The 12,861-nt window shown below is 36.9% G+C and overlaps 1 protein-coding gene across 3 annotated transcripts in view; it reads left to right on the top strand.

Annotated features, from left to right (window-relative positions):
* Nucleotides 1-12,861, top strand: part of EPB41L5 (erythrocyte membrane protein band 4.1 like 5) — a 135,015-nt gene that overhangs the window by 60,686 nt on the left and 61,468 nt on the right. For all 3 annotated transcript variants that reach the window (XM_020963104.2, XM_020963106.2, XM_020963109.2), the window contains exons 4-11: nucleotides 1,568-1,610; nucleotides 2,836-2,914; nucleotides 5,482-5,526; nucleotides 5,929-5,981; nucleotides 8,828-8,948; nucleotides 9,062-9,149; nucleotides 10,170-10,258; nucleotides 12,506-12,575. In XM_020963104.2, the coding sequence (XP_020818763.1) occupies nucleotides 1,568-1,610; nucleotides 2,836-2,914; nucleotides 5,482-5,526; nucleotides 5,929-5,981; nucleotides 8,828-8,948; nucleotides 9,062-9,149; nucleotides 10,170-10,258; nucleotides 12,506-12,575 (588 nt within the window). The remainder of the gene's footprint in view (nucleotides 1-1,567; nucleotides 1,611-2,835; nucleotides 2,915-5,481; nucleotides 5,527-5,928; nucleotides 5,982-8,827; nucleotides 8,949-9,061; nucleotides 9,150-10,169; nucleotides 10,259-12,505; nucleotides 12,576-12,861) is intronic.

Below are 12,861 nucleotides of genomic sequence, written 5' to 3'. Positions count from 1 at the left end.
CGTCTTGTCTACTTCCACCACGTCTTTCACTCCAGTCTCTTTTTCTTCAGTCACACAGTCACCACACTCATTCCAGCCTTCATTTCTTGTCTGTACTTTAGCAGTAGCCTCCTAATGGGTTTTTCTGCTTCTAGCTTCTCTCCATTCTAATCCATCTTCCACACAGTTAACAAAATAATTCTAAAGTACAGGTTTAGTCACATCATTCTGCTGCCCCAAAATCTCTGGCAGCTCCTTATTGCTATTTTGTATAAAATGTAAATACCTTCAGCTTGACATTTAAAATTCTTTGCACTCTGGCTGCAGCCTACCTTTTCAGCCTTATTACACATTACTGCCCTTCACACACTTTGTTTTTAGCCAGTGGGACTTAGAGGCTGTTTCCTGAATTTGACATTCTGTCTTCTACCTTTGTGGCTTTACATAGGACGTCCTTGATGTCTAGAATATATTCCCTCATATTTCTCTGCCTCTTAGAGTTCTTAGCTTCTGTTAAGTCAATTCAGTTGCTAACTCCTAAGCTTTTCCTGATACTCCTAGTTATTCGTACCCTCTCTCTCCTCAAATGATCTTGTATTTACTTATTCATGTACATGTTGTATCTTCCTCCAGTAGAATTAAAGCCCATTGAGGAGAAGGACCATATTCGAGAAACCTGGCATGGGGCTGTTCACATAATAGATACCTTAATACGTATTTGAGACATATTGAATTAAATTGGTACTTCTTGCAAGACCTGTAAGCATTGGAACTGAAGATGTGCAGTACTCCATTGTGGTCTTCTGGCCGTGGAAAGACAAGGAGTCTACATGAAATGATCTTTCAAGAGGCTTCTCAGAGCACTTGACACATGGTTTAGAATGAGACCTCTGGGGTCCATACATCAGAATAGTTTTGGGACAAGGCTGCCTAGGTATTTAATAGAGAGGCGGGCGCCTGTGTATCTAGTCTGGTTTCTCACCTCTGTGGTGAGCTACCAATGGAATGGGGAGCTACCAATGATTTAGAATTCCACAAAGGGGAAAGAAGTAGGAGGAGGGGACATGGGTAAAGCAAAATCAGTTTACTTGTTGGATGGAGGAAGGATAAGTTAGAATACAATATTTTTTTTGGCTGGGGGGAAGCTCCATAGTGAGGGGTTTCATTATAGATCTGGATAAAATCATAATGTAATTTACATGAAAAAACAGTGGTGAAGGATTAAAGAGCACACAGAAGAGAAAAACTGTTGAAAAGTATCTTTTTTCCCCTGCTTTAAAACAGATTACAAAACTATCTAGTATTTGGCCAATAAAAGACAGAGAGATCATTTGATTAGATGATAGACATTGAATCAAGTGAATACGAAAGATGAGTTTTTTTGACTTGTGATGTTCATGACATGGATGTATTCCTTCTGTCAGTGTAGATTGATACCCAGCTTTGCCTGGGTTAAAGAAAATCCTAAAAGTAAAATATTAACCCTTATTAAAGGGGGTTTGGTCTTTGCTAAGAAATAAAGTATGAGGTAAATACTAGTTATTTTTAATTGTGTAAGACCTTCAATTAATTTTATTGTTTATTTCAGCATTGGTTGGACAGTACAAAAAGCATCAAAAAACAAGTTAAAAGTAAGTATTTTATATTGTTTTGGGTACACTTTGGAGCCTGATTTATTTTCTAGAATCCATGAATTACAAGGGTGTACTCTAGCTTACTAGGAGAAACAAGGTATAGCATATTTGAAATCATCCTGAATCCTTTTCTTTTTCATGTTTATTTTTACAGCTTGATCCCAGAAGGTAGTGCCTGTGGTACTTCACTAATACCTGGCTGAGCATCAGCATGAAAATACTGTGCTTAGGAAGGGGAGAGGGGAGAAGGAGTAGTTAGAAAGGAGGGAAGTCCATTATCAGAAAGATGATTTTCTTAGAACTATTATAAAAATCAGCCAGGGAAGATAAAAAAGTGAGATTGCTATCTATCTAGTTGTGTGTGGGGGTGTGTGTGTGGATATGGATATGGGGACACACACACACACACAGAGGCATATACATATATAGATGTGTGTGTGAATATGGGTACACACACACACACACACACACACACACACACACACAGAGGCATATGCTATATAGATGTGTGTGTGACCATTGTTCATCCTGGAACTTTTCCTTTTGATTTCAGACAGTATTTGTAGTTTCAAAATGTCTTCAGAAACTTTTAGGGTTACATTATTAGTTTTTTATTAAGAATAACAAATTGAAAACAGTTTAATATAAAATTTTGATTCCTCCTAAACATAGCCAGGGGAAAAAAACAGTCACTAACACAGAATTTATTCCATATTCTGTAACTTCAGGCTTTACACATATCTTTTAAAAAATAATAAAGCTCCAAAGTAAACTCCCTTCAGTTGAAGTAAGTTTAAGTGTATGCAGGAGACATTACCATGAACACTAATAAAGGGCATATATAAGTGCCTTGATGAATATAGACCAGCGGGATTCCAGAGCATTGGTTAAATATGTTGCCAAGACTTAAAGCTCTTGCATGATTTATAGAGCACTGGAATATTGGGATTATTGTGGAGCAGTGTTTTTTTCAAAACAAACCTATTTTTAATGGCAAGAGGATTGTGGAATAGTGACTTCATTATTATCAAATACTATTTTGTATAATTGTTCTTAACCATATTAGTAAGTTTGATTGATAGATTTCAAACATGACAAGGATATCTGTTATTGTACAGCACTCACTGGTTCTTCCAAACCTGGAGATGAAACTAATTAAGAATCCTGACTTGATTAATAGACTGACAGGTTGTTTCTTTTGTTTTTCCCCCACCTTGTCTAGTTGGTTCACCATATTGTCTGCACCTCCGTGTTAAGTTTTACTCCTCAGAACCAAACAATCTTCGTGAAGAGCTGACAAGGTAATAAGTTCACCAGCTTGAATTTGTATTCATGATTTCTGTTGTAAGAGCTGTAGCAGGATGACCTTGCCCACGACTTTCCTGTGGCCCTGATTTCAGAGCTTTAGCTTTCCTTTGTTCTCTTCTCTTGTCTCCTAGAATTATTTCTAGTTTAAAGGAACATCTGGGGATGGTGCTTTTATGTCTTGGATATGGAGGTGAATGGAGAACTACAGCAAAACTGCCATTCAGGGTCATGTATTTTTACTGTCTTTCACCATCCATCAATATATCTAGACCTCAACTAACCCCAGTAGATGGGAGGGTGGAAAATTTTGTATGTCTGAAGTAACAAACTCACAATATTGGGTTTGAATATTTGAGTGCATTTTAAGCAATTTATGCAAGTTAAACGCATTGCTTAAAGTTGTCCTGGCTAACCTATCTTAGTGAATAAGATTGTACAGGGAATAGTGTGAGATAATCAAAAGAGAATTGGATATATAGTTCGAGATTCTAATTTTGTCTTAGTTTTAGTAAACTATACTTGTAGTTCATGTACAATTGTATAAGACTGGAAATGGATCTGACTTTTTACTGAATAGATTTCCCAAGAAAGGACTGTGGCCTTACAGGAGAGGGATTTTCAGTGGAACAGCAGTGATGTATTATTTCTGAGGTCAGACACTTAACTTGTAGGGGCCATTCATTGTACCTGGAGTCATTCTTATAGGAAGTGAGTTGGTGTATTATTTGGCTTTTTCTATTCTGTTGTGGAGTCATTGAAAGAACTTGCTAAGCTCTATTGGAGAAATGCACCACAGCCAATAGACTGCTGTGTCTGGAGTCTGTGAGCTGAGTGATATACTTTGAAATAGCATGGGGATAATTTGGAACTATGCCCAACGAACTATCAAACTGTCTATACCCTTTGACCCAGCAATACCAGTATCAGGTCTGTATCCCAAAGAAATCAAAGAAAAATGAAAAAGACCTCCTATGTGCAAAAATATTTATAGCAAGGGGCAGCTAGGTGGCATAGCGGATACAGCACCAGCCCTGGAGTCAGATGGACCTGAGTTCGAATGTGGCCTTGGACACTGGACACTAGCTGTGTGACCCTATTTTTTTTTTAATGGCAGCTCTTTTTGAGCTAGAGATACAATGAAAGGTAAAAAAACGAAATCCTCTGGTCTCAAAGAGCTCACACTTTAATGGAGGAGCTAGCTGTAAATGACTGAGCACATACAAGACACATACAGGGTAGATGAATGGTATTCCTAGAGGTGGCAAAGAATTGGAAATTGAGGGGAATGCCCATCAGTTAGGGAATGGCCAATCAAATTGTGGTATGTGATTGTGATGGAATACTATTGTGCTGTAAGAAATGTTCTTTAGTTGTTTAGTTGTGTCCAACTCTTTGTGACCCCTTGTGGTTCTCTTGGCAAAGGTACTGGAGTGGTTTGCCACTTCCTTCTCCAGCTTATTTTACAGATGAGCAAACTGAGGCAAACAGGTTAAGTGACTTGCCCAGGGTCCTACAGCTAGTAAATTCTCACTAAGCTACTTAAAATCCTAAAAGATGGTGCTATTAAAGTGTTGTACTCAATATGCCAGCAAATTTGGAAAACTCAGTGGGGCCACTGGGTAGGAAAACGTTCCAGTCCTAAAGAAGGGCAGTGCCAAGGAAAATTCCAGTTACTGAGGAATGGCTCTCATGTTACACACTGAAGTTATGCTTAAGATTCTGCAAGCTAGATTTCAGCAATAAGTAAATCAAGAATTACCAGGAGAGCAAGGTGGTTTTCAAAGAGGCAGAGGAACCAGAAGCCAAATTGCCAACATTTTCTGGATTATGGAGAAAGCAGGAGAGATTCAGGAAAATAAAACATCTGCTTCTGCTTCATTGACTGTCTAGATTACAGTATGTGGTAAGTCCTCAAAGAGATGGCAGTACCAGATCATTTTGTCTCCTGCGGAAGCTGTATGTGGGCCAAGAAGCAACAGTTAGAACTGAACAAGGCACAACTGATTGGTTTAAGATTAGAAGAGAAGTATGACTGTATATTGTCATGCTATTTATGTAATTTATATGCGAAGTACATCATGTGAAATGCCAGGCTGGATGAATCAAAAACCACAATTATGGTATTTGTTTTAACTGACATTCTTAGCAGAGTGTGTACATGATTTTGGGGTTTGATCATAAATGAGCAAGTTTTCCAAGCAACTTGGAGGCAGTATGGTACAGTGGTATAAAGACTAGATTTAGAGTCCAAGGAGCAGGGTTCAAGTTCTATCTTTATGGGACCTTGAGCAAGTCATTGAACTTCTTTAGACCTCAGTTTCCTCCTTAGCAAAATGAAGCAGTTTGCCTCTAGATGTTTTCTAAGATCTCTTCTAGCTCTAAGTCTCTAATCCTGTCCAGTGTATTTGGGCACTGGCTTAGACTCAGGAAAAAGTCCAGATTCTCTTTTTAAAATGTGTATTCTCTGATAAGAGTATTTCTCTCCCACTAGGGTATGGGATTATTCCATAGTGGAACAAATGTTTGGCTAATACAAATTGTTGGCCTTTGCTTTTTCTAGGTATTTATTTGTTCTTCAGTTAAAACAAGATATTCTCAGTGGAAAGTAAGTACTAGTTACTTGAATTACGTGGTGGTTCTTTACTGTTTTTGGGAAGTAATGTTTATATAGAACAAATGTTCTTAACTTTTTTGTGTCATAGACCTGTTTAGCAGTCTATTAAAGCCTACGGACAGCATCTTAGAATCATGTTTTTAATTACATAAAATAAAAATTTGTAGGATCTTAAGGAAACCAATTATACTAACAGTTATCAAAATTTAGGGAGAAAAAAATGCAACTTCAAGCCCCAGGTTAAGATATTCTGATACCAAAATACTTTTTTCATAAGGTGTCTCTTGTTTGTTCCATTTTGCTCCTTCAGCCTTCGCCAAAGGAATACACTATTAAAGGCTTACATTTATTTAAAGAAGATTGTTTTTAAACAAATCATTATTTTGATTTCAGATTGGAATGTCCTTTTGACACAGCAGTCCAGTTGGCGGCTTATACATTGCAAGGTGGGTTATTCTTCTTCATAAAGGCTATCTTAGCCTTTTTGGTTGTTGTTTATGTCAAAGAATTTAAAGAGAACAGCAAAGAATCCAAAAAATTGTGTTCTAAAAACTGTATTGCATCTCCACTTTGGACATAACTATTTAAGGATAATTAATTCTCCCTTGCTTTTAGCAACTTTATCTGCCTCTATTTCCTCTGTTGTTTTTTTTTCCTCAAAAGTAGGGGACCAGGGGAGGAAGGAGCAAGATAAGTGGGGGAACATACTTGTTTTGTTTTTAGGGGAAGATTTATATCGATACCAAAGTAAATACAGTAGTCACCCCTTATCCATTGTTTCACTTTCTATGGTTTCAGTTGCCTGAGGTGAGCAGTGAATTCCAGGGGATGAGGGAGGTAGGAAGGGGGCTGCCAACTCATGGAGGGTCAAGGACCATGAGGGTTGGAATCACACTTGTGCTGCCTGATTTCAAAAATCAAAAGATTTGGACCCAAATGGGAACTTAGAGTTGACCTAGTCTATCATTTTCATTTTATAGTTGAGGAAACAGACAGAGAAACTAGTTATATACTCAAAGTTACTCAAGTACTAAGTGGCAGAGCCCTCTGACTCAATCTCCCATTTTTCCAATAATGCCATGCTAATTTAAAAAGATGGTATGAGAACGATTAATAAGTTGATATTTATTCAGCAGCTTTAAGTTGGTTTTTTTTAATTCTAAATTTACTTAATTCCTGGGAATGATGGAGGAGTATTTATTGACTATGGGATAGCTAGGTGGCTTTTTAGTGATAGGGATTAGCTTTTTAGGATTCATTACCTAGTCTCAAAGTTATGAGGCTGTTTCTCTCCTTGTTGTGTCCCATTGGTAAAGGATCTAGATTTTATATACAGAACAGGGAGCATGAATGTGGAAATCTTCAGTACTCCTTTTACAGTTGACCCTGAATGAATCCTTATCTGTGTTTCCTGTCTCTCTGTACCCCAAGAAGGAAAAGAAAAATTCACTCACACGCCAGTTAAGTTTCACGTTCTCTAAAGCTTAATTATTTGTGTGTGGCCATGGTCTGACCCTAGCTTTTCAAAATATTAGTTTGTAATTATTATCAAAAGCAACCCATCTAAGAAAGTTTCTTTTACTTTATACATTTCCATGCTTCAGTTTTTCTATCTGTAAGGGGAAATATTTAAGTCTTTAAGATAGTGATTTATAGAATTATTGAAAGACTTTTAAAGAGACTGAAGGCAGTCTGTCGAAGTATTTTTGCATTAATTATCATTCTTTAGGCTTTATTATACCTTCTCTTAGTCTCTCATGTAAATCTTTTATACCCATATAGATTACAGGCTCATTGATGTCAGGGATTGTGTCTTACACATTTTTGCATATGTTTGTGATTTTATTGTTGAGAATTTACTAGAAAGTATCATAGGTGCAGACCAAAAACTTCCCCTCTATACATTAGTATAGTATATGTTTCTGATCGTACATTACTTTGGCTTTCAGATGATAGACCCAATCAACCACTGCATGTGTACTTGAAACCATTCTGGCTTGATATGACCTTCCAGGTTATTTCCTTGCCATGATGAGGTATCAGAGTAGGACTTTAGCATTATGCTATATATAATAGACTCTTTGTAAATAATTTCTAATTCAACAGGCTTGCTGAAGAAATTAAGGACAGATGCTTTGACTAGCAGTCCTGTAGAAAAGAGACCCAGGAACTAAACAAGGATACAGAAAGCAGGGTGGGGTCAGAAATACCAGTCATGAACATGATAGATCTTCATAGCCACCAGACCAGATGGGGCCCATGCACCCCTCTGGCTCCCTTTCTGGGACACAATGTTAGGGAGATTGGTATTTACCATGAGCTTTGTGTAGAGTAGATCATCAGTGTCACTTTTCCCCATTGAGAGCTCAGTAGTGCCTGTCTGATTAAGGATAAATAGGAGAGTGCTTTCTGGGGAGGGGAGTGTAGCAATAGTTCAGTGCACAACCTGATCCCTGAGCATAACCTTGCCCCAAGAGGCCAGCATGCTGGTAACTGTACCAGCTGCAAATGTGGAAACAGCTCGTATACTCACACTGGGACTGTGGGGAGTGGGATGCATCCTGAGAGGCACAGCCCTAGACCTGTCTTCCCTTCCCTATCATTCCAGGAAGCCTTCTCTATGTAATTTTATAAATGGGGAAACTGATGTCCAACTAACCATACTAGTTTAATCAAGGTAATCAAACCTAAGTCACCTGACTCCAGATGTAGAGATTTTTCTGTAAAATCATGCTGCTGCTTTGCACGGAGTAGAAGTTGATGCCTGTCAATTGACTTGAAGAATTGTGTACATTTTCTTGTACTTGCTGTGTTTTTATCAAAAAATGGGTTTTTTTTTCTTTTTGGTTAGGCAGTGGGGTTAAGTTACTTGCCCAGGGTCATACAGCTAGTAAGTGTTATGTGTCAGAGGCAAGATTTTAACTCAGGTCTTCCTGAATCCAGGGCCAGTGCTCTATGTACTGCGCCACCTAGCTGCCCCCAAAACCGTGCTTTTCTAAGGGCTCATTTACTCCTGGGAGGCCCAGAGGTGTTCAAGTTAGACTTTTTTGTAATATATGTTTACTTGAAATTAAAAGAAATGCTTTTTATCCATTTATTAGTAAGTTTTATGATATGTTTATCTGATCCGGTAGGATTAGGATGGATATGTAATTGCATGAGAATAAACTGGATGTCCTCAATTTCTGTAGAATTTTATGTTGACAAAGCTGACCTTCAAGACACATTTAGCATGAAGTAATCTGACTTGTATTGAACAAAATATAACTTCATGTAACTTTTGTGTTTGTAGCTGAGCTTGGTGACTATGATCTTGCTGAACACGGCCCTGAGCTTGTGTCTGAATTCAGGTTTGTGCCCATTCAGACAGAAGAGATGGAGCTAGCTATTTTTGAGAAATGGAAAGAATACAGGTACCAGAGCTAGTGCATAGCGCACACATTGACCATTGTTCTTATGTACCTAAAGGGTTATTTAATGTTTAGTTTGAGACTTTTTGGTGATTACTTTTTTCCTTTAATTTCAGGGGTCAAACACCAGCACAGGCTGAGACCAACTATCTGAACAAAGCCAAATGGCTGGAAATGTATGGAGTGGATATGCATGTAGTGAAGGCAAGTGGGACCTTGAGATACTTTTTCCTCTTGTCATGTACCTATTTATTGACATGCGATGTTCAGTTCTGGACTATTCTGAAGTACTTAAAATAACGTAGTATATGACTCACACGAAATAGTTACAATACATTATATATGGGCCAGTTGATGTTCTTTTTTTGTTGTCAAAAAAGATTAGAAGAGGACCATTCTCAGTTTGGTTGTAATGTGATGAATTTTTTTGCTCAAGCACTTTTCTAAGACAGTTTGCAAAGTTACAAAGGGGTTGTAATCTGCATTTAAGGAGGTAATGCCATACATATCTTCAAAATTATAGTATTGAAATATTGAAATAAGTTACATGCATATAGTCTTGGAGCAATAATTTTATATTTTTAAAAAGATAATTTCTCTGTTGCAAGCCAAAATGGCTTTGATATTTTAAAAGTCAGTCTCCTAACAAAAAGGGAAAATAATATCTAAAATCTAAATGCCATTTTGCAAATTGTAGATAAGTGAGATTAGACCATGAGAACCTGCAGGTATTCCTGTAATTAGTTTTTCCATTTGTTGAAAGTATCTTGAATGGATTGATGAAAAAGCACTTATTAAGTCCTTGTTGTAGGCTTGCTTTTCATTTTTCAGTTCAGAAATTAAACTGTTCTCAAAGGAAAAAAATAATTTCTGAAAACAAGATGCAGTGCTTTTAGTTTTGAAGGGACTTGGCAAACCAGCAAAGACATGAAAACAGTATTATTTTCCTTTCATTTGCCAGTGACAATTTTCTTTTCAATTTTTCCTGATTTACTCAGGGAAAAAGAATATGGGAAGGATCTGTGAAAAATATGTTTGGAATTGGTTGTTAAAGCACTTTCGTTTGAAATGCAACTTGTGCTCTAGTGGTTGAAATAATAGATAAAATTTTTGTTTCCCTCTGAAAGTTATTTTAGAGAGTTTAGCTCTTTGAATATATATTTAATTAACCTATGTACAGTTAATATGTGTGAAAATATATTTATCTTTGTCTTTTAAAATTAGGCTCGAGATGGAAATGACTATAGTCTAGGCCTCACCCCAACAGGAGTCCTTGTGTTTGAAGGCGAAACCAAAATTGGATTATTCTTTTGGTAAGCTTACTTAAAATAGATTTAAAGATGTTTTACTCTGCTTTTTTTTTCTTTTCACTTGAATGCAATATGAACATTCCCCAATGCTGAGATATATGTAGATATATGTAGATAAAGTATGTTGATTTGTCTTTTAGAACAAAATTTTAAGTCATCTGCCAAAAGAGGCAAAGCCATAACGAGTAAAGACAGTATTCCTGTGGCCAGTTAATATGCTTCTGTTGATAGACTCCAAATTCAGATATGGAAGGTCATTACAGAGATGTATAAAGATATATAAAAGATATGTCAGGACATAGAAAGAATCTGTGGTTTTATCCCATTACTGATACAGATCTCAACTCATTTATATTCTTATAAAGATTTTCCTGAGGCTTAGAGTAGTTAAGTGATTTGCCATGGTTACGTGGCTAATAGGCATTAGAAGGCATTATTTAAGCACAAGAATTTTTGACTCTATTTAGCAATTTGTCTACTATCTTAACTTTGATTCCCCCTCTTAACTTGCATTCCCAACCTTTTCCTCTCCTTCCCCTCTTAAGTGTGTGAATAAAAAATCTCATAGCTAATACAGAGTAGAAGTATTTCAGCAAACTTGAGTACTGCTGGAGGGCCAAATCAGTAGGCTGTTTTTGTATGATTTAGAATTTAAGAATGGTTTTTACATTTTTAAATACAATAAAAATTTTTTTAAAATGTAAAAACTCTTCTTAGCTCATTGGCCATAACTGGAGTAGACCAAGGAGCTATAGTTTGCTGACCCCTGGTGGTATAAAGCAAATTTCATTTATTCATTAGTTTTCTTTATCAGATTAGAGATATTTGTGTTTTCGTAGACCAAAAAAAAAAAAGACCTAGTAGGCTGAATGAAACGTTTGTTGCAATATAAATGAAGAGGTAGTAGGGACTTCAAAAGGCATCTATTCCAACCCTCTCATTTTCTAGGTGAGAAAATTGAGGTCCCGAGAGATACAGTAGCTTTTGCCCAGGGTCACAGAGTTGGGATTTGTGCTTAGATTGTGCAACTTCAAGTTAGGCACTCTTTTCACTGTGTACCGGCTTTGAGACAAAATAGGGTTGGATGGCAAATTTCTAGAATATTTGGAATCGCAGTATATGAGATTTCACTTGTATGATTTATAGTCTCTACCTTACATCTGTGTTATTTTTTTTCTTTATAGTATTTTTAGTACGTTGCTGCTTTCCTAGGAACAAAATAATTTGATCCATACATTGGGTATTCGCTTTTAGTTCCCAGAATTTTATCCTTCTTTCTTCTTGTGCCTAAATGTTTATGATATCTTATAGTGGAAAAAGAGCTGGCCTTGTATCCAGGAAGGTCTGGTGGATTAAATCCCACCTCTGTTTGTGACCCATACTAGCTGTGAGTCCCTGGGAAGTCACTTAATTTTTCAGTGTCAAACTGAGTCCTCAGAAAGCTGTCTTAGCCTGAATCAGATTAAAATGCAATTAGAAAGTGTTTAACAAAATAAATGAAAATATAGTACAACATAGATAATGTTAATTTGTGGTTTTCTAAGTCAGTATGTTCCTAATGATCTATTTCTAACTTGATTTTAATTAACATCACTCCTCTAGGCAACTCTCTAAGACTCCCTATCCCTATTCATAAAGGTTTTCCATTTATATATTATTTACTATGCCCTTAAGAAGTGTGCTAAACAAATACAAAAGTGAAAATAATCCTTGCCTTCAAGAAGCTTACATTCTAATAAGGAGAGGTAGCACATACAGCAGAGTGGCCAGGGGAGGTTATTTTGATTCGGAAAGTTTCTGTACTCACTACATTTTAGGCTTGCTCCAATTACTTTTCACTTTACTCCACAGCCATCTCTTTGCCACCTACCATGCAGCTATACCCTTTCATTCCCTGCACTCTAGTCCTGGAGAGGGTGTGTCAGTCTCATCCCCTAGAGTTACCCGTACCATCCAGGTAACTTTCCAAAGTGGCCTGGGGATTGGTGAGGAGTTTACTGGAAAGAGACATGTGCCTTCCGGCACATGTGCTCACAGCTACCATGAAATCTTTTAATACAAGATGTTCTCCAGCTCAGACTTCTTGTTTTTACAACTTTGGATAAGAGTCAATTTTCCTTTTTTCCTTTTTTTAAATTTAGAATTAAAATGAAAAATTTTACTTAGAACAAGAGAGTTCTGAAGTTGGGGTGAACTTTTGAGTCTTTAAGTCCTTTATAAATATTATTAACCTGCCTCTTATTCTCATAGGCCCAAGATTACCAGATTGGACTTCAAGAAGAACAAATTAACTTTGGTAGTTGTGGAAGATGATGAACAGGTAGGAGTTTTATAAACTACCATGAGGTAGGCTAGTGGTTCCCAATTATTTTGTGTATTCAGGTGCACAGACCTTTTTTTAATGAATGAACATATGAAAAAGTACATGTGAAGTTTAGCTATGCAAAGTCCATGGTAACAGAACAAAGTTTCTAGGATGCTCATTGGATAGTGTTTGCATTCAAACTGCATATTTTATTGGTGTTAAATAAAAGCAGCAGTTTTCGGTAAACACTTGGATATTGAGGACCCTTTGTGGTAAGAAGAACCCTCTTCTCTCCCCAGAG

The sequence above is a fragment of the Phascolarctos cinereus genome, unplaced genomic scaffold (assembly GCF_003287225.1).
Source record: "Phascolarctos cinereus isolate Bilbo 61053 unplaced genomic scaffold, phaCin_HiC Scaffold_726;HRSCAF=1367, whole genome shotgun sequence".
NCBI lineage: Eukaryota > Metazoa > Chordata > Mammalia > Diprotodontia > Phascolarctidae > Phascolarctos > Phascolarctos cinereus.
This window is presented reverse-complemented; position numbering and strand designations above follow the sequence as displayed.